The sequence below is a fragment of the Rhynchophorus ferrugineus genome, unplaced genomic scaffold (genome assembly GCF_030347505.1).
Source record: "Rhynchophorus ferrugineus isolate W39M unplaced genomic scaffold, kcgeb_rfMv2 rfM4, whole genome shotgun sequence".
Classification (NCBI taxonomy): Eukaryota; Metazoa; Arthropoda; class Insecta; order Coleoptera; family Curculionidae; genus Rhynchophorus; species Rhynchophorus ferrugineus.
The window spans coordinates 32880278-32906229 of NW_027472583.1; the positions used below are offsets into that span (position 1 = coordinate 32880278).

General features: G+C 32.6%; 2 protein-coding genes across 7 annotated transcripts in view; one reads left to right on the plus strand and one right to left on the minus strand.

The window, feature by feature from the left end:
• The window catches only part of LOC143195289 (aminopeptidase N), a 111120-nt gene that overhangs the window by 70535 nt on the left and 14633 nt on the right, over positions 1–25952 (plus strand). For all 6 annotated transcript variants that reach the window (XM_076402303.1, XM_076402301.1, XM_076402305.1 and 3 more), the window contains 8 exons: positions 10000–10157; positions 10222–10399; positions 10453–10611; positions 16529–16738; positions 16797–16886; positions 16943–17126; positions 21811–22233; positions 25152–25341. In XM_076402303.1, coding sequence (XP_076258418.1) covers positions 10000–10157; positions 10222–10399; positions 10453–10611; positions 16529–16738; positions 16797–16886; positions 16943–17126; positions 21811–22233; positions 25152–25341 — 1592 coding nt within the window. The remainder of the gene's footprint in view (positions 1–9999; positions 10158–10221; positions 10400–10452; positions 10612–16528; positions 16739–16796; positions 16887–16942; positions 17127–21810; positions 22234–25151; positions 25342–25952) is intronic.
• On the minus strand, positions 3467–7643 carry LOC143195305 (uncharacterized). The gene is made up of 3 exons (XM_076402330.1): positions 7545–7643; positions 4882–5114; positions 3467–4826 (listed from the first exon to the last, which is right to left on the minus strand). The coding sequence occupies exons 1-3, from the start codon at positions 7632–7634 to the stop codon at positions 4814–4816; spliced, it is 336 nt and encodes a 111-aa protein (XP_076258445.1). The 5' UTR covers positions 7635–7643; the 3' UTR covers positions 3467–4813.

Sequence of the window (25952 nt, forward strand, 5' to 3'; positions counted from 1 at the left end):
CAACATGACACATTGAAAACAATACTACAGGCTTTAAAAATACCTAAAAATTCTTCCTGATTTTAATCTATTCGATTTATTAAAAAAATGAAACTAGAAATTCAGCTTTCTGTAATCGTTAATTAGTACTGTGGTTACATTCATGTTTTATTTAGTTCATGGATACCGTCTACATATATAATGTCTGGATGTGTTTAAAGTTTATCTTTATTATTGAATTTATGAAACTCACAGTACAATCTTCAATATTTCATCGATAACCAGTATAACACAATTGCATTTTGGTGTACGCATACATGAAATACTATATTACAATACTTCTATAACAATTACAAAAATTGTAATATTAAATATAAAGGCTTTTTGACTTATTGAGCTTGTACGACCTCAACTAAACCTTCTAAAAGAGCAAAAAAAGAAAATATATTTTTCTTTGCAGTCACTATATAACCATCCAAAAGATAACCATACTTTAATCTATCAATTCAGCGTCCAAGATTAACTGATATTAGTAAAGTCTGTTCTTTCTATCGAAACGTTAACACGACTTCTTTTTACTTAATATAAAATCAATATAACAGATACCATTATATGATTCCGCGGTCTTTAAAGTAATCACGACTAAAAACTGTGCAAAGAGAAACAAGAAAAGGAGTACGTCAAAAATGTGTTCGATAACATCGATAAAATCAGTCGTTACATTACCCCCTCCAAGTGACGTTGTTGTAAAATGTACCTCTATGTCGTGAAAGTTCTTGAGGCTCTTGCAATCGCGGAAATCAATAGCCCAGAGACTGCTTGTAAGATGGGAATCCAACCTTAGTTAGTAATTTTGAAGGATCAGCTGCCATTGTCATATGGTGTCTGATTTGATTTGGGGTACCTGTAAGTGTGACAACTTACGTGTACCATCTCGGGGTACAGGAGTGCTCATACGGTGTTGTTAGGTCTTATTGGGTTGCTGTGGTCTTCGTTCATCGCACTAGTCTAGTGGGAAACGTCTAGCATGCAGTGCTAATGGACCCCTCATGCTTTCCTTCCATATGGAGTCGTTCTGGCTCTCGTCAGGGTGACCAATTGTAGGAATGTTAGTTTGTTGCTTGTGTGTATAGACTGGTTGGTTTGTTCGAACACTTGCCTACTATTTTGTGAAAGAAATTTGCATGGGAACAGAGAACAAGAATAAAAACGTTTATGTCAATGTTAGATACTACATGTGGTGGACGGGATATTAAGTTAGATCAAAGTTATACGGAAGTGTTATGGAAATAATAAAGAAGAAAAATAACATGGTCTCGCTGGTCTTTTATACCCAGAACCGTATGGTACCAATTCTCTAGTGGTGCCAAACTTTCAGTCCAGCATGGGAGTAGTTGTGGTGTCCTATGGAAATGTCGCGGTTACTACATGATGTAAAATAAATAGATATAAAACGTCATATTGTAAGATTGGATGTAAGTTTCGAGCAAATCAAAGGAATATCATTCGAAGCGAAATTTTATTTCGTATTTATCCCTTTAGTATAAAGAAATATCGAGAGACGCTGTTGAAAATAGCTTTAATGGCTTAAAAAGAGTGATTTTAGTATTAAAAACAAAGACATAGTGGAAAGCTAACAGTTTATGACGTGGAAGTGAAATTCAGATCGATCTATAATTAACTCATAGTGGCTAGCGAAAAATTGAAATATTTTTAACTTTTTCACCCAAAAAAGTCTGGAGAAAGCAAAATGAAGCCGAACTATCACAACCAAAGTTGAATATGTCAGAGTACGGGGGCAATTCTATATTATATAATTGTTAAATAAACGCGCGTAAAAATTCTATGCCATTTTAATAAAAGCCTGGGAAAAAAAGGAATTTCTGTTTTTTTTCACTCATATTTTTTATTTATTTAAATTTCAAACACATATGTAATTGATTGATATGTACTTTTGATCGTGGACTTCATGTCACTGGTCTGATGACTAGATATTCTTAAGAGTTTCATCGACTTAATCAGTGATCAGATGGTCACAGTGACGAAGATGAATCTCGACATTGGCGTTCACTTAATCATATCCCACAATTTTTCACTTTTAAAGAAGTAAAAAAGCAAAATATGATGAAAATCGCTTTCTCAAGTCAGCATTTTCAAACTTTTTACTAAATGTAAGTTTACAAACACTCAGAATGCACCTTGGACTGTTGTTACATTTCAGACGCGCCACGGTATCAGTTAATTGCATTGACTATTACTAGAGTGAGGTGATTTTAAAGTCATCTATTAAGAAAACCGTAGTTTATTTTTTCCAATCTTACATATCCTTATACCTGTCGCACATCCTAAAAAAGTGTTTCCTGAAAAACGATTTTTATTAAAGGAAGAAGTGCTTCAAACGAAAGATATGACCTAGTATAAATTGTTGAAGCAATTAATGGCAAACGTTACCAGAAACAAGCGAAGATAAATAGATATGACAAGTTAATTCTACAAGATGACAACACCAGACCATATGTTGCTCTTTGACCAAACATTTTTTCAGTATAAATTTTATTCGACAAAGTAATTAATCAAGATTGGAAAGAATCAATTTATGTTAACGGTTCGAAATTAAAACCACATTAACCGCTTTTTCGCTAAAACGTTAGACAAAAACATTTTTTGCAATATGAAATAGCATAGATATATGTTATGGACTATATGGTGAATAGGTATAACCTCACATCCAATGCTTTTGTTTGTTTTACGAATTGGAGAGGAATGTGGTCGCTCATTTTCATATAACTAACATATTTAATACATCTTCGGTTTTTCAATCATAGGCAAGGCGGGGGAATCCATAACTCGACATTGACAAGAAATATAATATATGTGGAGTCCTACAAATTTTCATTAACATTTTTAATAAAAATATTGTTTCGTCTAATTTGGTCATTAAAACAAATTAGACAAGTGAATATGTGTGGAGACGTACCTGAGAAATGTAATATATGCGAAATTCTTCACATTGTCATTAATATTTTTAATAAATATATTGTTTCGTCTTACATGGTCATCAAATCAAATTAGAAAACTGCATAAATTTTGACAGAAAGATTGGTGAATACACATTTCGGACATTGGAAAGAAATATAACATATGTGAAATCCTCCTCATAGTGATTAATATTTTTAATAAAACGTTGTTTCTTCTTATTCGATCACCAAAACAAATTAGAGAGATGAATGTATGTGGATACGTACGTAAGAAACGTAATATATGTGAAGTTCTTCACATTGTCACTAATATTCTTAATAAAAATATTGTTTCGTCTTTATGGTCATCAAAACAATTTAGAGAACTGCATAAATTTCGGTAAAAATATTGGTGTATCCACAGTTCGGACATTAGCAAGAAATGTAATATATGTTGAATCATCCTCATATTCATTAATTAATATTTTTAATAAAATATTGTTTCGTCTTATTGGCCACCAAAGCAAATTAGAATACTGCTTAAGCTTCTACAATAACGATCGGCGAATTCATTGTTCAGGCCTCCACATTGTCATTAATGTCTTCTTAATTAATTTATTACATTGTTATGTAATTATATATCTAGAAGGACTCATCGACCTTATCTTAGTCTCTAATAATGCTGTTTTACGTGTCACACTACACACTTTATGTATTACACCACACAAGACCAAATGGTTTGATAGTTTTGAGCTTGTATCCTATTCTGATACTAACCAAGAGTTATATTACTTCGACATTGACATGAGAATGGACCTTCTCCCCATATCTCCTTGCGATTTGCTTAATTTTTTGAGTAATTGTCGGTATCTGAAGGTCTCTTTTGTTCTTTATCCTGAAAAACTTGCCTTATATTTATATTACTTTTCGCTTATTGTCGTTCTTTTTGGTATTAATATTTTAATATAATAATGTTTCGTCTTATTTGATCATCCAAACAAATTAGAGAACTGCATAAATTTCGAAAGAAAAAGATTAGAGAATTCATAATATGAGAAGTCCTCGACCTTGTCATTAACATTTTAAATAAAACATTGTTTCATCTTATTTGGCCATCAAAACAATTTATAGGACGAAGAACAGATGACTCAACTCCTAGGTTTTTATTATGACTTTTAAATCGAAAAAAAAAACGCAATATAACACCTAATTTATTTATTGTCAACTTTGTGGTATAGCCAACCCAGTTTGTTTAACCGCTGGTTAATTGAACTAGATCAATAGAGATATTAAAATTGATGTCATACAATATTTTTTCCAGACGGATGGAATTATATCATCCGTTAAATTTAGTAAAAACACCAATTAATAAGAAGCCAAGGAAAAAGCATTACTGTCAATGCCACATATCTGTGACATTGTCGCTTTTTCATCATTGCTTTCGACGTTATTTAAATCAAGTATTAAATCATTAATATAACTATTCGATTTATATGGACTGTGAACTATGAGATCTTTTCATTAATAAAAAATGTTTTGTATCATTACGCTTTCTTTTTTATCTATCTGGCAGCACTGAATGTCATGTAAAAATATTTTAAAATAAAAAAGTATCTCCTATTTCCGAAACATGTTGATCCCACATATATACAAATACCAGAGGGTTTGACCTCTAATAATCTTGGCTAACTGCTATGGCTCTGTAACTTAAAATTAGGGCATTGCTCCTCACTCACCTCACAAAATTCCCATACTTACAATTGAATGCACATGTCACTTTATTCATGGCTTAACGATTTTCTGAGCTGTCATGTTAGTCCTGCTATAATGACCGCTGTCTAACATTCCTGCGCTGCACCATCATCAGATATAACTCTTCATCTTTCTTTTCTTTAGTTAGAGTAACTTTGTGTATTATCTTACTTTATCTTATTATCTTACTTACCTTACTGTGTTGATGTGGAAAAGGCAGTGGCCCGTCTTCTCAGCTATCACGTCTTGCGTCGGCCCCAAGTGTGCTCTAGTGCCCCTAGACAGCTTAAGGCCTAATTTGTTCTCTATCTTCATCGATGTTTCTTGTTTCTCATTTTGCGACAAAAGGCAGAATACAAAAGAATTGATCTCAAATGGCGGCAGCATGGTAGGGATGCAAGAAAAATATCGATATATCCATAATTTCTGAGAAAAATATCGAGATTTTTGGCCGAAATTTTTTTCCCGATATATATATATATATATATATATATATATATATATATATATATATATATTCCGATATATTAATATGTCGATATTTTTTAGCCGATATTTTTCGATATTTTTCCAAAAAATTCCAAATTTTTTTTAATATTTAATAACTATTTTTATTTTTTCTTAAAAATATCGATATATTTTTTGTAAAATATCGATTTTTTTATCGAAAGCGATATATCGATATTTTTTAAAATATGGATACAACGAAATATCGATATTTTTTTCGGTGCCTAACGCCCCTACTGCAAGGGAAACAAATTAGCACCGTTTATGTGTTATATATAGTAGGAAGGAAAATGTGATATTTTCCGGTTCTATTCATGTAAGAATTTTTGCATGGTAGATTTTCAGGTACCAATATTCATTAGCAGTTTATTAAGAATTAAATCTGTTGTTGATAACATTATTTGAACAGTACGGATAATTTTTAGATTTATAGTAGTTGCATTCAGAAGCTCTCTTTTATGTTATTCTCATTTAGTTTGCATCATGTGTAATATTTATTTATTGATAAGGCGCCATTTTCTTTTAAAATAACTACAATTCTTCGCAATAGCTACAATAGATTCTTATAGTGCCTGAAAACTTTCCAAGGGAATGTTCTCCCACGCTCGTGCCAAAACATCCGCCAATTGTTCAATGATATTGTAAATGAAAATATATTCCTCACTATTTGCTCCAAATCTTCTCATAACTGTTTAATTATGTTGAAGTGCTGCCTAGGGAAGACGTTTGATAACATTGCTCCTCTATTCAGGAATGAAACATTTTAGTTCTGTGTATGGGAGTATTATCATCTTGTCATATCAATATCGCAGTGTTTGACAACAATATGCTAGTCATAGTAAGAACTAAGAATGTCGAGATATTTATTCATAGTAATCTGATCAGTCATGTGAATTAGAAGACTGTCGCTGACACCATGATATTTCCACAGAAATTATAGTGATTCGTCCCTCATGTTTACACAAACTAATCGATTGTAAGAAACAATGAAATCGTCGGACCATACCACATCCATCCATAGATTGCCTCCATGGTATAATTCTGACTCTAGCAATATAAGCTGAGAAATATCCTGAAAACCCTTTCATATTCTCGGATGGTTCCAAGAGCAATGGCTACGTGGGGGTAGCAATTATATCGATGATGTCGGAAGGACACCTCCAGCTCCCCGTTTCATTAAGTGTATTAACGGCTGAACTGTTTGCCATGTATAGGGCCCTGATCTCAGTACAAGATGTGCAAGACAAATGATTAGTTATCGTCTCCGATTCAATCAGTTCCTTAAAGAGCCTCCTACTATATCTACTTCTACACCCGTTAGGAGTGCTTATTCGTAAACTAACCTCTATATTGGAAAGGAGCGGCAAAACTATCACTTTTAATATCATGCATGTTGGTTTACATTTTTTGTATCTTGTATCCTTATCACTCTATAATATATAAATAAATAAATAAAATACCACATCCTTCCAATTATCAGATCCAGATTTTAGGATCGGTGCAAGAACAATATCTATTTCTACTGTTGCTTTTGCCGCAGTTGTTTTAACATATGTTGTCTGGCCACAAACCCTTTTAATATCGGTCGGTTTCTGCCAGCTAACTTTGGGTTTCGTCCAGCATTTATCTGCCATTGATGATGTTTTACCAAGTTTTTTGTCATTACAGCGGATGTTATCGCTCATGAAACATTAAATAAGCTAATAAATGCTCCTGGTAAGAGAGCACCAACGATTTGAATGACATTGAAGTCCGAGATAGGAATGCCGAAAAAATATCAGTATTTTGGCCAATATTTTTTTGACTGATATATTAATATATCAATATTTTTGTCAGCCGATATTTTTCGATATTTTTACAGATATTTCTTATACATTGTAAATACCTTTTCATTATTTTACCTTTCATTATATTACCTTTTAAATTGGTACCTAATTCTAAAACTTTAAAGGTTTCATTACTTAATTTTAAATATTTATTAAGAATATCATTATTTTTGACATTATTTAGAGAATACCAATATTTTTTGGGCCGATATTTCAATTTTTTCCCCTCCGCTTTATTGATATACCGATGTTTTTCTCGGCCACCGACACCCCTAATCTAAGAGATCACACATTCCGCCAATCGCTTATAGATTTGATTATATTTGGCATGTAAACTGAGCAATGCATACCCATCACATTATTTACACATTAGTTGTGTTGCCAATACGCAACAAGACCTACTATATTGCATGCCATTCTATATTGTTATCGATTTATCTATACCCTGTCTTAGATAATCTATTGTTAATCTTGCAAAATTTACATTCCTAGTACAAAAAAACAAAATCTACCACGAACGTACCTCCTCAGGGACGTGTCCTTTTAAACAGCAATATATCACTAGACCGCAAGCACAATAAACGAACCGGGGCAGGAAATGTGCCCTTGACATTCTGCCCGACTCACCTATATTTTAAAAAGTCAAGCTGAGCAATCATCACGAAAATAAACAACATTCCTTGCCAAAATGTCTCCCATACTATATCAACACTCGTATATATTTATTAAATATTATATACACATTTTCCATTATGTTCCTGTCAAAACTCTATCGATATAACGTTCATGATATGAATCAGAGTCCGATTTTAGATAGAGGTTCTAAAGTTTTAAAATAAATCGTTGAATTCTACGCTGTTTTTTTTCTACTATTGCAATGGTTGTTTTCTAAAATATAAAATATTCTGATGCACCGACACGGTACAATTGGCAACCTGTTTGTGTAGTAAAATGTTGTCGTAAAATTAGCAATTGTATCATCAACATTCGAGGAATTGTAAAAATCACACGGTCAAAGATAAAATTATGTATTTAGTAATATTTCTATTATCACCGTTGTTTTGGCACCCAAATTGTTATTTTTAATTTAACAAAAATATAAAAATTTTTAATAGACTGAAGACTTCATTAAACATTATTTTTTAACATAAGAGTTCAATATTTTGCTGGTATTACTATAGGTGTTAAACTAATAACCGATTCGCCTGGTCGTTTGGACCTTTCGAAATATATTCTACATTTAGTTAAGAGTTGCCATATTGTAAAATAACCGAAGCGTGCCTTTGCTTGCATAATAGTAAGTTTTTTTCTAATATATCAGTTCGTCTGCCGATGACATGATGTCTCTATATGGGACCACGAATATTCAAGAAGCTCGCAAGGAGAGCAGGCATGAATTAGATTCAATTGAGGCTATGGTAATGGAGGAATATATAGACGTGGAAAGCGTGCGATAGTAATTTTTATTGAGTTTCTCTCTACTTTCAACTGTATACACTGGCACACTTTGGGCAGCTTGGGAAGCTGAACATGTCCCCTTAAAAGTTAATTACTTTAACTATTGACTTCTTCGCGCCTTACGATATTTTCAATACTGTGTGCGAGTGCGAAATGATTTGCCAAATCCATTTGAGGTCCGGATTGGTGTATGTCAAGGAAATCTCATCTCTCCATTGCTCTTGAATGTAGTAATGGTTGCATTAATTTGTTGAAAGTTTTTTGCAGACAGAACCGGTGTATACTACTGATGCACCAGTATTATATGACATAAAAATTTTAAAATGTTATTAAAAGAGTTGTTAAAGATAAAATGAAAAAAGTTGTTAGAGATAAAGAATTGTTAATGCTGCAGTGATTATTACTTTGGGCAATTTTGGAGACCGAACATGTTTCATGTATCATGAACACGAAGATATTGATGTTATCTGTCCATTGCTTTTCAACATACAGTGGATGCAAATAGAGCATTTAATATGATTCTACAGACTCCTTGATAGATCTGATGTTCGCTGATGATAATACTATATTCGGTAATACAGATGTTGGGGCTTCTAGCATTTTTCATGATATATTTCGCACTGCAAAGTCAAATGGCTTGACAATTAAGGCCAATGTATTGATAATGGACAGATCGCCTGTTATTGTTAATCTCAACAGGATCTAGTTAGAGAAAGTGTTTTTAAGTTTTTTAATTTTCTTCTTCTAACTACTCAGTGGTTTTGAAATTGATTTTTAGATTGATATAGTAATAGGCTCAGTGGTAAAGGTGGCTCCAGTTGCCTTTTTTATGTTTTCTTTTAAGGTTCACACAATGGCTGAACAATTAGAATTCTGTTCTATTTCTATAAAATATTAATTCTATTTCTATATAATGTTAAGGCCCATTCCTTATAATAAAAAAAGTCCAGTAAATCAGAAGTTTTATTAAAGTTAGTTGCCAATAACTGGGCTTTACTGTTGAATGTTAATTACAGGTGTAGCAGAAATAGTATAAAAAATCCATTAAAATCCTTAAAAAATTTTTGAATGTTGTTTTTAAAAATAATATAACTTACCTCTTTTGGCTATTGAATAAAGGAAATCATATTGTGTATTTTGGTTTTTCCTGCTGGTTTTATAAAAGTAAACACTAATTTGAATGTTATCATATTATTTATATTATTAATATGATCAATGCGAACTCTATATGTGAGTAAACTAGAAAGAATCATGTTACTATATAAAAATGTTAATAAGCAGACTTGTGAATTTTTTACATGTACTATTCAATGACACTTTTATTTCTCCGTATCGATTTCATGTTATTGACTAGAAGCCTGCATTCAAACCCTTGTTGACAATCTGACGATATCCTCCAAATTAACAGCAGAAAAAATGTCGAATACAAATGTATATATTCAGTATTTTCTAATATTTTTCTAAACACAGATTCAGTTCTAGTATATTTCTCTCTAACAATTATTTTTCTTAATCCACAGGATAGAAATAACACCGGATCTAGTGAAAGAAACCATAATGGGAACCGAGACCATCACAATAAAGGCAGTGGAGAATACGGACACCATCATCTTCCACCTCAACCGAATAACTATCAATGCAAAATCAATAGACGTAAGACTAGATCAGAAGAACTCTCGTAAGTTTTCTTTAGATACTAAAAGCAACCAAACTCACAACTTTCTTATTTTTGCGACATACAGAATCCATATCGGTAAAATCTCAAAAGTATCTTGAAGATCAAAGGTATAGGATTACTTTGGATCAGGAACTGGAGAGTGGTTCAACATACATGTTGAGCTTAGAATATCAAGGGGAACTCAATAAGCAACTACAAGGTTTTTATAAAAGTGAATATATCACTCCCGCAGGAGATGTTAGGTAGTTTGCAGTTTTAAGTTTAGAAAGATCAGCTATCATTGTGTTGATTGCAGATCGGTGGTACCAACACAATTTTCACCTACGGATGCCAGGCGAGCTTTCCCCTGCTTCGACGAACCATCATTTAAAGCTAAATTCAGTCTCAAGATTGCCAGGCCTGGAAATATGACTACATTATCAAATATGCCTGTGGAGAAGACCGAATTGATACCGTAAGTTGTAAAAGTCGTTATCGGCTTTAACATTTATAATACAGGAAGTATTAGGTGGTTGCATGTATTTTGATCAGCAATATATATTGATGAAAATGCGATGTACCAATATAAACAACTGTTTAACCTAACTTTTGACGATTCTGATATTTACCTACATAAAATAACAGTAAAGTCACAGTTTTTGTGGCGTATTGTAACTAACAATTAAAATATGAACGCAACAAGTCATAGGTAAGTCCAGAAAAGCCATCCGCATAAACATCGAATCTTATCTCATCAAGCTCGTGGCATAGTCTTACTAGGTGTAGTATATAATGAACTATTAATTCAATTGAACAAATTGAACGATGTATTATTCCAAAAAGACCAGTAATATCGAATCATAGACTAATAACGATTTTTTTTGCATGACAAACCTCGGTCACATGTTTCAAGAGTTGTAAAGGATACATTGTTGAAACTTGAATTGGCCTGAAGCTTGAAGTTTTGCAGCAACCAACATACTGACCAAATATAGCGACATTTTCACATTCACATCACTGCAGCATGCCTTGGGTGGAAAATATTTTCAAAATGCTGAGGAAGTGCGAAAATAGATTGATGATTGTATCCCAGCTAAACCAACACCGTTCCTTTTAGACGGCATTGCCATGTTGCAAGAAAGATGAAAAGATGATGGAAAATATGTTGATTAATATTTTACAAATTTGTCCTTCTTTGTGAAAGTGGCGTGAAAAATGATGAGAATACATACAAGGACCTAATATATTTTCCTCGGCACTAAGTTTTTTTTGTGTTTTCATTCGAAAGTTTCTAGCTTCGGAATTTTATTTATATATTTTTAATTTATAATTTTTCCTCGAGCTTCATTTCTGTTTTACATATTTAAAATGGAAATATTTTCACGGTCTCCTATGACTTTAAAATACGACGATTACGTAACCTCTAACAGTATCATAGTTTACGATAGCAACTGATAAATAAAACATTCCACACACTATAAAAAATTTAATTATTGATATGAATGGAATTGAATGGTAAAAATGGTTTCAGTAACAAGAACTCGCAGTTCAATTGTTTGAAAGCACTCAAACAGATAATTCGTACAAATGCTTGTAGCAATTTTTTAATTGCAACTTGACGTATGTTGGCAAATATGAGTGAGCCCCTGTGAACACTGATAAACTCTGATGCGATCAAATCGTTACGGACCATGAAAGATATATTTTTTTCATACCTCGGTCGAAAGTACGTCCCTTCGACCCCAATAACAGGGAAGATAGTTAAACAATTACTCCCTGTGAGAAGTACACCCGCGCCCTCTATAACGGCGGGAGGAAAGAATTTCTTATGCGTATTTACACTCGTAACTTGGGACTATTTATTCTGTCGCTACAACAAATTGCCTACCGCTCTCATTAACGTTGCTACCTTCACAAAATATATAGACTTAGAATGCGATCTCCCCTGTATAAGAGTATGACCAAATTATGCTCTGCTACGCCACCAGAGGTAGCGCAAAGCTGGTTTATTTAATATGGGGGGGGGATTAAAAAATAAGAATACAATTTATTTATATTACAAGGGGAAATAAAAAATACAAATTTAATAAAATATTTTATTTAAATACTAGTTATTATTTCTTTAAAATATTTTCTAAATACATAAAAAACCACATGTAATATGACAACTGATAATTTATTTTCTAATTGTACATTAATTATTGTTGTAAGTTATAACATAAAAATATATAAAATAAAAAATAATCTGTCCAATTCCAGGATAGTAGTTACATGTTACAATTTTGAATACGAAACCTTCTCTTCTTTTTATGTATTTTTATAGGTGTTTAATTGGACCCTGTCCATAAGAAGCCATGCAAAATTTTTAATTTTTTTCCTTTGCAACGCCTAATTATTACTTTTCATGTTATATTACCCTCCTCTAGATGTTGAAAAGAAATAATGGTTTTAAAAAATAATGACATTTGCTGGCATAACATTTTATCAAGAATTTCCTAGAAATTTGCTTTGGCACATATTTTGGACAATACATAAAAAGTTCTAGCTTCAAAAACATATGAATTGAAATAATTTCCTGGTACCGTAAGACAACATTTGTCATATTGGCGAGCTTTAATAAATTCTGTATTGCCCTACAAACTTCATTTCAATTTTTTTTATAATATTTAATAATACGTGTAGAAACTGTTATGGAAGGCATGGATGATAATGTGATGGCCGTTGTAGATTGGTTGCCAGTTACCACGTCGCTTGTAAAAAAATTTCGTAAGTTATCCAAACCTCCTTCTGAACATCCTCTTCACAATTAGCTCCTGGTGATCTTTGAGAGAAAAAATTGTTGATAATAAGGCTTTTGAATGCCGAAACGAAATGGCCCGATGTCGGAGAAACTTCTTTAATCCCCTAGCTTCTAATATCTCCAAAAAAAAATTCCAAACTATCCTGCTGAAATGGCCTAATCATTACGAATTTACTCTTCGGTAGTACTATCTAACATAAGTGTGTTAACATAAGTTGTCGAGTAACATTAACTGCAGATCTATACCTCTAGATTCTATAAAATAGAAATTATAAAAATTTACAAAACAATAAAAAGATATTACACACTCTTACTTGTACTTTTTGGTGTTGCATGGTCTAGCTCCAGACTGCCTGAACTTAAAGGCACATGTTTATCTATTTCTGTATGATCTATATTTTTAAGTATTGATGTATCTCTATTTTGAAAAAAAAATGTACTTACTTTTTACACTATTTAGGTTGCAACTGGGAACTGCATCTGTATTAAAGAGTGGTCTGACATATTTGGGTCTATAATCTTCTATTCTAAATTGCAAAGAGAAAACTCTTATAAGCATATACAAGTACTGCTGAGAGAGCCCCTTAAGTATATCATTGTTTACCTTATCAAGCCATTTCTGGCTTAAAAGAAAACTCTTGGGAAACGATGCATTCTGTTAGAACTACAAAATATTGACATAAAAATTAAAACATTGAAATCGAGTCTGTATATTTTGTATTTAGAACCTTCTCTTAACAAACGCATGACAAGCAGCACACTGAGATCATGGCTACGGTTGTGCCCATTTAAGTTCCCATTCTATATTTCCAAGTTGAAATCTCGGTTGAAAAAATTCAACTTACGGCCCTTGTGGTGTAATATACTATTTATACGAGAATCCCACCGTAAGGAATTGTGAGAAAATCAGAGACAACCCAGTATATCGACACCAAAGCAGGACAATGACTGTGAAGAAGGATGTTTCCATGTAATGGAACATTAATGAGAGTATTTATTACGTCGTCTGAAACCAGGCAGGTAGTGGCTGCAAAGTGCTAAAACCAAACTTTGATCAAGTTAAACCACGAACTGGATCAGAAAAAAGCCATTTACTGAGCAGGGAAGTAGGTAAGTCATACTGCTGCATGACTCAGAATACTGGAGTAAAGTTCTCCGGTACGCAACATATTCGCCTGATTGTAATATTTATCTACTATTTTTCTGATCAATGTAGTACTCCTTAGTTGATACAGTTTAAAACGCTGAGCGATGTGCACAAATGGTCTTGAGGCTTGCAAGTTTCTTTCACGACGGGATCTGTATTATCTGAGGTATCGTGAAATGTGAATACAATGGACACTATTTCCAGAACTGAATTCGTTGTTGTCTCGTTTTTATAAAAATTCTTTAAATATCTTCAAAAATGAGGCCATACCTCTATTTACACAAGTTTACAAATTCAGCTTTTGAACTCGGGCAGCTGTAAACGATTCTTAACAATATTTGATGCCATGAACTCAGATCTTCAATCCGTGTGTCAAGAGTGGTTCTAGTTTTCCAGTTCATGCATGGTCACGCATAGATGGACGACATTGCATTAAACATAATTTGGAACTTATTTTTGTGCTGTTATTGAGCTTCAGAATGTGTAAAAATACAGATACAACGTTGCAAAGTCGATTTAAAGTGTTTTTGGTACGTTTTTAGATGTTATATGCTTGGTAAACGTGGAAAAAATAATGAAAAATGCACTCACAGATATGTATTTGCAACACTTTGGTTTTGGTCTAGTAAACACTGACAACTATGGGTGCCGAAATTGTTTTGTAACGGAAGCAGAACAAGGTAGTACTAGTGGTCATTTGGTGAAAATGTATACTTTTCATTTTCTGTGACAACCTTATGAAGATAACAGAAAAATAATGTAGATGATTACTACTTTTACTCGATGAATGTCTTCGGTATAAGTGCAAAAAAATAGCACACTATGAATATCCTGATGTATCATCAGTATCGAAGCCAATTCTACGTACGGACAATGATACATTGCCAATTTGTCCAAGTACAAGTGCAAAAAGTAATTAACAGTACTTAACCAAGTTGTTTTCAAAACTGTCATTTGCAAAAATTATAGAAGGAATATTTATCGAACCAGATATTCGAAAACTAATAGCTTACGATAAGTGTACAAAGTATACAAAAAACACCTCATGTAGCGGCCTTCTTTCTTTCTTGGTAAGCACAAATCACCGGACTACAAGCATGTAATACGTAACTACGACAATTTACTGCAAAATTACCGCAAGATTGGAGCTCGAATGTCTCTAAGAAGACATTTTCTGCATTTATATCTTAATTTTTTCCCACATAACTTGAGCGACACGAACGACAAGGACAATACACATACAAGATCACAACATCTCTAATGCGTGAAACAGATCCCAAGCAGTATAAAAAAGTTAGTTCATCTTCAGTTGATGTCTGATTTATACTTTTTAATTCAATAAATGGTCGTTAATGGTTAAAAATAGTAAAATAATTAGTTTTTGGAATATTTCGAAAACTAGACTAACATTTTTATGAATTTTCATTTGATATAATTATTAGAAAAATCTAAGTCCCTTCACTCAAAATATTTTGCTATTACTCTGTTTCTACTGTAGCTGTACCGTGGCTATCTTGCTCAACTTTTGTTGCTATCTTGCTCTATTTTCCTGAAACGGATCATTAGTATTAAAATTATATAGTTCAGCCTTTAAGAAATATATTTTCCGCGTATTCTATTAAAATTTATTTTGCTATGAAAGTGAATCAATTTTGAGGAATTTATTATAGATGGCGTGGGCATTATCTCATTGTATCGCATCAGATGTCCCGTTTGATAATTATTTAACTAAGTTCTTTATGGTCTATGTTTAACATTAAAGAAGAGATTTTAAAAAATTGAGAATTACTATCGATATTTTAGAAGAGGTGATATCATTGATCACTAACTCCGTAATCAATCTAACAAAACTATCAAAGAAAATCATCTTTGTTCGTAAATGATGCTTTAAAACTACCATTGAGAGAAAGATGTTGTTATATAAGTTACACTAAAAGACAATTTAAATCCATTTATTTAAATCCATGCTTCCTGATAAATAATAAATAAATAACACTTCTATTTTTGACTATTGATATAATACCCAAAAATTCTAGAAGTTAAAATGTTCGCATAATATGTCGCAAATGCAAAACGCACAAAAGTTCGGAAAATAGCGTTTTTATGTTGTTCAGGCTTGTTGAAAATAACAGTAATTTTAGTACAGTAATAACAGTAACAAACATTTATATTTTCCAGACCAGGAACCTTTTTTGAGTACCATCCGTCACTGAACAATGATGTAATTCGCTCTAATTATATTACTATGACAGATTGCTGTATTTTCTGATTCGAAGTCCATTCTGGAGTCCATTCATTAGATAATATTATTGTGAATGTTATTTACTATCCCTATACTTAATTTTAAAATATCATTTTAAAATAGATTTTAACATAAATTAAAAAATAATTTTACTGATAGACAATGTACAACTATTAATTAAATTTGACTTTTTTGTTATTTAGAACCGTAGAAGGTTCCTGGTATTGGGATATCTATCCAGAAACCCCAGAAATGTCCACATATCTTGTCGCTTTCATTTTGAGCGATCTGATGTCTCAACAATCTACCAACAACATCATCAAAATATGGTCAAGAAGGGAGTACATATCTCAAACAGATTATGCGGCTAGACTGGCTCCAAAAATATTGAGATATTTCGAGGACTATTTTAGGTAAGTTCTTCCATACTGTTCTAAATGATCTTTTGCCATCGATGATTTTTTATTACAGTATTAAATTTCCCCTTCCAAAGATGGATATGGTGGCGGTGCCAGAATTCGGATACGGAGCCATGGAAAATTGGGGTCTAGTGACATTCAGGTAAAAAAAACTGTCGCCATTATTGATAAATTAATCCGTTGTTATTTCGATTACAGAGAAAACAGTTTACTTTTCGATAACCACAGCTCCACAGTGGAAGATCAAAGAACGATAGCAACGGTAATTTCGCATGAGATAGCTCATCAGTGGTTTGGAAACTTGGCAACGCCGAAGTGGTGGAACGATCTCTGGTTAAAGGAAGGTTTTGCAACTTATCTCCAATATTTGGGAGTAGACAAAGTGAGTAGGATAAGGTATTTTGTATTCTGCAAGCAATGTTTATCACTAAAGCACTTACAGTTTTATAACGGGCGAATTGAAAAGTCCCCGGCCTGACACATAGATGGCGCTACTAAAATTAGTTAGCCCTAACCCTCAGTAGATGGGTGTATAAATTTGACAGCTGTCGGATCATTAGTTTGTGAATTATAGCATTTTGAGTGAAGCAACTTTTGTTCTTGTGAAAAAAATGGATAAAATGAAATTTCGTGTGTTGATAAAATATTGCTTTTTGAAGCAAAAACTTTGCCGAGTTTCCGGTTACTGCCCCAGGAAAATCAACCATCAAGGATTGGTATGCTAAGTTTAGTGGTGAAATGTGCACCGAAGACGGTGAACGGAGTGTGGGTATATAAAGAGGTTGTTACCGACATTAACATTAAAAATCCACAAAATGATTTTGAATGACCGTAAATTGAAATTGAATGAAATAGCAGACACTCTAAAGATATCAACTGAAAGTGTACATCATATCATTCACAAATATTTGGGTATGAGAAAGCTCTGTGCAAAGTGAGTGCAGCGCGAGCTCACTTTTGACCAAAAACAACTACGAGTTGATGATTTGGAGCAGTGTTTGAAGAAGCGAGCGAGCGAAACCCCGAGTTTTTGCGTCGATATGTGACAGTGGATGAAACATGGTCCCATCATTTCGCTCCGAAGTCCAACTGACAGTCATCCGAGTGGACTGCACACGATGAACCCACTCCAAAACGTGGGAAAATGCAACAGTCGGCTGGCAAGGTTATGGTGTCTATATTTTGGAATACGCATGGAATAATTTTCATTGACTACCTTGAAAAAGGAAGGACCATCAACAGACCTGGCCCCAGCGACTATTTCCTCTTCTCAAAACTGAGGCCTATTTTGAAGCAAAGGACAAATCTTACTACAAAAATGATATCGAAAAGTTGGAGGGTCGCTATAATCAGTATGTCAGCCTTGAAGGGAATTATGTAGAATAGAAAAAAAAATTGCCAAAAAATGTGTTTTACTTTGATAGGCCGGGGACTTTTCAATTGACCTATTAAATGTATATAGTAACATATATATTAAACAAAAGGAACTCTTACTACTTTGTATTTTGTAAGTGGTGTAGATATACTGTGTGCACTATTATAATTTAGAGTACGCGGTTTGCAGCATAGGGGGAGTTTGGCTGTATTGCCTAACGCATAGAAAATACAATGTGGTAATTATACCATTATATTTACGATCAATGACGATTACGACGATTACATTATACGACCAATGGCGCCAACTACTATATTCAAGGTTATAAAGCATATGAATTGAATGAAAAAAGATCTAGTTTTTATGATACAATGCATTTTTTTTGATAACCTGTTTATTAGATACGCTTAGTACAATCTTAATTATAAATGAAATTATTACTACATTTCATTTGTACTTGGATTAATTTACAAACAAGACGAGTGCGAGATAAATACATCAATATGTATTCCTCAATTATAAAATTATAATAACTTAAGTTATAGCTTACTCTAAAGGTATACACTTTATATAAATTCGTATGGTTTGGTTCGCTTCAATCTTCTGATATCCTGGGCGTTGTCCAATAGTCATATTAGTATTGCTTCCACGTTAGTAAGATTTAGTAATCTTCTTTCGTGTTTCAAGGCGAAATTTCTTCGCAAATCCATTTGATTTCCAGGTCGTCTTGCAGTTCTTCGTTAGTTACGTAGCGATAGGCATTGGTAATTAATCGAAAAATTTTGTTTTGACAACATTGGATGACTAGTTTATATGAATGTTTAGTACAAACCCATATTTGCACACCATAGGTCCAAATTTGCTTTATGATTGTCAGATAAGTCAATCTCAGATTTTAGATCAAGTTCAGAGTATCTTCCGACTAACCAGTATAGTTGTTTTATTTTGGTTTTAATGTGTTTTGCTTTTTCTCTAACATAATGTCTCCAATTTAATCTAACGTCAAGATGAATGTCGAGGTATTTAGCTGATTCTGCTTGAGGAATCGGCCTTCCATTGAGTGATATTATTAAGTTTTAATAAACTAATAAATAAATTTGGTGATATAATTATTTCGCCGCAATACAAATTTAGCAGGAACAGATTATAATGCATAATAGATAATTTTTTTCAATATAAAGGCAATGGTAAAAATTATGTTAATTACATATACTAGCATTTAAAGTGTTATTATTATTTACACTATAAATTATCATAAAATACCTATCATAAGGTCGGAGATACAAATAATCTACAGCTAAATTAGCAATAATCTGTAAGAATTGTTTCCTGCCAGCGCCCCATTCGATTTTTGATTCCCATCCATTCAGTCACAGATATCTTAATGGAACCCTTCTTCACATATTGAAAAAATCGAGATGGCAGTGAAAAAAATAGATTTCCGATTTGATGATGTTTTGTACATTTCTGTGACCAAATAAGTGTAACTCTTATCTCTTTTGTTCTCTAGAAACGTATATGTAACTTCGTTGAGACTTGCACAAGCTTTGTTTTATTTTGCTTCCAAAACTAAGCTGAACGCTGGATCCTTTACAACATTTTTCTCGCTATAGTTGCAGATTTCTTGTGGACACATCTACTTGAACATAATACGAAGTCCTGGCCTACATGCATAAAAAGAAACCGTATTTAGTATTTAGTTCAAAGCGAGATATTCTATACCAGCTACAACAAAAATGCTATGAATATTACCGTTATGGCAATATATAGTATCACCATTCTCCATAACTTCTAAACAGCCAGATCAACAGCTCAGACTAAATAAATATGTAGAAAATGTAGAAATCTAGAAGATGCCACTTGTCTAAAACTAGATCCAACAAAATATTTTTGTGGTAGTAGTATAGACAATTTTAGACCATTAAAGATTTTCATTGTTGAGCAGTATAATTACATTTAAAAAGATTATTATTACAAGAATACATTACTGTTATTTATGTAGATAGGTTCTTGTTTATTCAAAACACGAATTTAAGTTATGCAATGAAATGCATTTTAGAAATAGTTAGCTTCATAAATACATGTACCAGAAGCGACAAAGAAAGCTCCAGAGGTGCAACGTTCAAAGAACACTTGTCATATGGTTGTAATATAATTTGAGATGAAAGTGCAGCTTCTACATGCTCTATCAATATTGCTTAAATTTGTGGGATGTATATGTTCGGTACATCTAGTGAAGAATATTTAACGTCCCGAATGCCTTGGGAAACCCATACAACTAAAGAATCAATATGTAAAAGTCATAGACTGTTAAACGAATAAACATAAAAATTATTAGATGGAAATATATTGCCCTATATAAAGATGGGATTGCAGCAGTAGTAATAGGAAGGAAAGGTGTCATTTCAAAAATTAAAAATATTGTAGGCTCTTGTAGTAAAAATACCATTAGACTTGAAATAAGTTCTTGATAAAGCAATAAAGATTGTTAATTATTATCTCTTCCTCTATTGATGAAAATGCTAAACATCAATGCAAATAACTCTTAAACAACCTAACCTTATTGTTAAAATCGATGACTAGTTAATATAGGATAAAATAATAGTGTTCCATTTAGAAATATTGAATTGTATTGTATGTATAATATAATATCGTTGGACATTAACTATTCTTGTTGTTTGATAGGAAATCTGCTGGCCAGGCTTCTAGAAACTATCAAATGCTTTTGGAAACTCGGGGGGATGATGCTTCTTCACATCATAACTTTGGTTTTTTGTCTCATCTATTTAAAATGATACGAGCGAATTGTTAATTCAATAAACTTTCGAAGACAATAAATTGCCAAACTTATTGGCCGAAAATCTAACTTAAACTCTCAACATTTTTTGGATAACTCAACACTTGATGAATCAGTTATTTCCAGATGTTTACATACTATGGCAAAGATTCAGAAGGAAGGAAAATAAAGAGGTTTTCTGTAACGTATTTTAACTGACACTGAAAAGTAAATTGACGGCAATTGAACATATTGTACTTTATATTTTTTACAAAAAAATGCCAACAATAGGGAGTAACAGGCGCAAAGTCATCCTCTACATAATAACATTCACACACTGTAAGACTGTATCACACATTGTAAGACTTGCAAAGTATACACAATTGTAGCTTGAAAGCAAACGTCTGCGGCACCAACTAAACATGATTTCCTTCTGATTACTACTTATTCAGATCTATACAGCATAGCTTGGCTGGCAAACGGTTTCGAAATGCTGAAGAAATGCGAAAATGGATCCATGACTGGATCACTGCAAAACCAACATTGTTCTTACGAACCAATATGATCAATATTTTCAAAATAATAGGAAAATGTTGTTTCTGAATTTTTATCAATAAATGCCCTCTAAAGTGAAAAAATGGTCTTAATACATACAAGTACCAATAAAAATCAAACTTAAAAACTATTCGAAGTTTGACGGAAGAAAAAATACATAGTATTTAAGAGGAATTACTTTGAAGGGGACGAAATAAATTTGGAAAAATAAATAATCCGTTTGGTTTTAATTCAAAAGCCTTTCTATTATCATTTTTAAACTTCTGTTAAAAGCTAGAATTTTGAGAATTTAATATTTTCCTGTGTTTCCTTGATAATATCCTTGACCATCACACATCTAGCACCTCTTTCTTATTTCAGACCGAGCCGACGTGGAAAATAATGGAGGAATTCCTACCCAGCGAGATAGAACGGGCTATGAGCGTCGACAGCTTGCAGTCGTCCAGACCGATCAGTTTTGAGGTCGCCAACAGTCTTCAAATACAGCAAGCTTTTGATGACATATCCTACGCAAAAGGTGCTTGTATTATCCGTATGATAAACCACTTCCTCGGCGAAGAAGCCTTCAAGAGAGGTCTGATCAAGTATTTGGAGAAATTTAAATATGGAAATGCCGATCGTAATGACCTCTTCGCCGCCCTGACAGAGGAGGCTCACGCCAGTGGTGCGCTGTTACCCAACGAGACGGTCAAACACATCATGGACACTTGGACAGAACAAGCAGGATTTCCTGTGATCAACGTCGTGGCTGATTACCAGCGAAACACACTGAAGCTAGTTCAGGTATGTTATATAGAGGATAACAATAATTATAAAAAAAACATGCCATATCATTAAGTGAACAAAGATGATTCTGTCTTGATTTTTAATGAAATTATAAACACTATTATTATACTTAGATGTTATATTTACATGTTATAATACATTTTTAATAGTCTTTACCATCTAACATATAAATTTATACTTCCAATAATTTAAGAACCAGAAATGTACAGGAGATAAATAAAATAAAAATATTACGGCGAGAGCTCCACTAGGAGTTTTTATGGAAGGACTGCGATTACAAAACCCTTTATAAAGGAAGGCTACGTTAAGCTAAGAAAAAAATGGTGCAACAATCATAAAACGTGAACATTTCATGATTGGAAGAATGTAGTATAGTCCAATGAATCGTCGTTTATACTGTTTCTTCAAAGACTGAAAAGGGAAATACTGGAAATAAAAACAAAATCATAAATGACTATCTGAGAAATTTAACAGATGATAAAGATACTGATTATTCACTCTGGAAAGTCACAAAATATCTAAAGCGCTCATGTCTATACAGTCACCTACACAGAGACCTATGTAGGTATTGGGCACGTGACAATCACCAAAAACAAGAAGCATTTGCTGAATATCTAGAAAAAAACTTTCAAACCAAACGAAACTAATATTGAATATAATTTGCCGGACATAAAAGCTGAAAATTCTATGATTGAATTAGTCACGCCGAAAGAGCTAACCAAAGCTATTAAAACTGACATAAACCCGAAGAAATCACCAGGCTACGATTTAATAACAAGAGAATTACTGCAAAAACTACCAAGGAAGGGAATTATAAAACTCACTAACTTGATCATTTATAATGATCCTAAAACCTGGGAGGTCACCAAACCAAACAAAAGCCTATAGACCTACATCACTGCTGTCAGTAATATCTAAGGCTTTTGAAAAACTCCTGTTGAAAAACAATAAAACCGATTATAGAGAGAAAAAAACCTAATTCCAACCCACCAATTTGGATTTATTAACAAGTATTCAACAATTGACAAGGTCCACAGAATAACAGATATTATTGAAAAACTACGAAAAGTTCTACGAAAGTAAAAAAGTATGTTCAGCTATACTCTTAGATGTAGCACAAGCTTTCGATAAGGTTTGGCATGAAGGCTTTGTTCATAAACTACAGAAAATGTTACCAAAACAACACACCGAACTATTAAAATCGTAAATTACAGCCCGAATGTTTAGAGTCAAACAAGAAGAAGCTTACTCTTCAATAAAAGAAGCTAAAGCAGGTGTACCACAAGGAAGTGTACTGGGACCAATCTTTTATTTACTCTACACTTGTGATATACCACAAATGGAGAATATTACGATTGCTACATTTTCTAAAGATACTGCGACTCTAGCTGTCGGAGACAATAGTGAAGAAGCCTCACGAAAATTACAACAGGCAAGTGACAATATAAATAATTGAACGCAAGCTTTGAAAATAATATTTAATGAAAATAAATCTGTACATGTGTAGTTCACCTATAAACAGACCGTACAAATAATACTATCATTCCATATAGCAACAACGCTAAATATCTCGGAATGAATCTTGATGCAACTTAGCTGAAAGGAACCTATAAAGAAGAAAAGAAAAGAACTGGAATTGAAATATAGAAAAATGTACTGGCTAATTGGAAGAAAATCACCTACATCAAAACCTTCAGATACCCACAGTGAGTCAATAAATCAAGAGAACTGCAAGGGGGCATCAGGAAAGACTCCATTCTCATGAGAATATTGCAGCTTTTGGATACCACCAGAACAGGACACAGACTCAAAAGTATTAAACCATCTTATCTTGTGTAGTGTTTCTTCCAAACATCGCCATATTCTAAAATGATAATGTCCATACACCTCATTCGCTAAAAAAATTCAGTCTTGGTTTGAGGAGTTTCAGAATATCATTAACATCTTCTCTGGATAGCTCAGTCGCCAGACCTCGACGTAATAGAACCACTATGGGGAATTTTAGAGCAGATAGTGAGGCGTTTTGGTACAAAAATGGGACAACATTTCATCGAAAACTATTTAGACACACTACTAATCTATTCCCAGAAGAATTTCAGCTGCTTAAAAGTAAATATTGGCCCAACATCTTATTAATCAATAAATATCTCGTATGTGTTAGGTATTCATATTATTTTGTCCATCTAGGAGAACCTATTTATCCTTAGTCTGAATATATATATATATATATATATATATATATATATATGTCTATGTCTATATATATATATATATATATATATATATATATATATATATATATATATATATATATATATATATATATATAGTCTTTATATTTATTATATTTTATTTAGTCTTTAACTATATAACTATATTTATTACTATAACTATATTTAGTCTTTGATATCATAATACTTATAGCCTTTCCTATGACTTTTATCTCAAAATCTTTATCTTCTTAACATAGTAGCAATTATATTAATTACAATCAGTCTTATATGAAAATCTACTTTTTGTTACGAAATCACAAAATAAAATTTATATAATAATTCAAGTTTATTAACAAATAAAAATGTATTATATATGTATTATTATTATTATATATATATATATATATATATATATATATATATATATATATATATATATATATATATATATATATATATATATATATAATGTATACTTTACATAAATCTACATTTTTTTTAACTTAAAATTACGTTCTTTTATAAAATTAGAAATCTAATAAAAAAATTATAAACTTTTCTACCCTTAATCCATATCTCTCGTACCTATCTTACACTAAGTTTTTATAAATAAATCAAAAATATATTGAAGAAGGACTTCAAATATATGCGAAAATTGTCAAAATAATAATAGCCAAACATTGCAAAAGCTTTTTTTAACAGAAAAGATTTTTACTTACTACGTCTCATTCCAACGAGGAGACCACTTGGTGGATACCGATTTCCTATACTAGCAGCCGTTCACCTGATTTCACAAACACCAAACCTAAAATATGGATGAGAGGAGACAAGGAGGTTACTGTTGAAGTTGATCCCATTGGAGAATGGTATTTGTTGAATATCAACCACACAGGTAAATATGACGTAGAATATACATAACTGTTAGAGGTCGTTTTATTACCTTCAAAACTAAAATAAGTTACGCTATATAATATTGACGATATATGTAAAATGAAACTATATGGGTTATGACTTGATTTTAATAATTTCAAATGACATATGCAGTAATTTCAAGTGGTAGCTATTTCTCCTCGTTTTGCATATTCATGCAAGCACCTAGTATAGCATTATATATGACGAAACCAGCCAACCAACGACACATGATTTTCGTAGCTATAATTCACATGTGATATTAAATTGTCTTTCAATATAGGTGGTTTCAGTTCATCCTCTTTCCTTACTTTTACATTATGATCATCAATCCATAGCCGACGCTTGTGAGTGTCTATTCTCAACCAAAACGCTGCTATTGGTGGCGCAGGACTCATTCTTCATTAAATCTCGCCACAATTGGCTATCGGCCGCAGCTATTCTGGCCTCGGGCAATATTAGTTATCTATTTTTCAGATCGCTTTCATTGCTGTTTGCTGCATCTTCCAGGTGCAGAAGTATGTGAATAACTCGTTCACTTTTCATTCGACCCGTATGTCCAAACCATTGTAATCTGCGTCCCTAAATTTGATG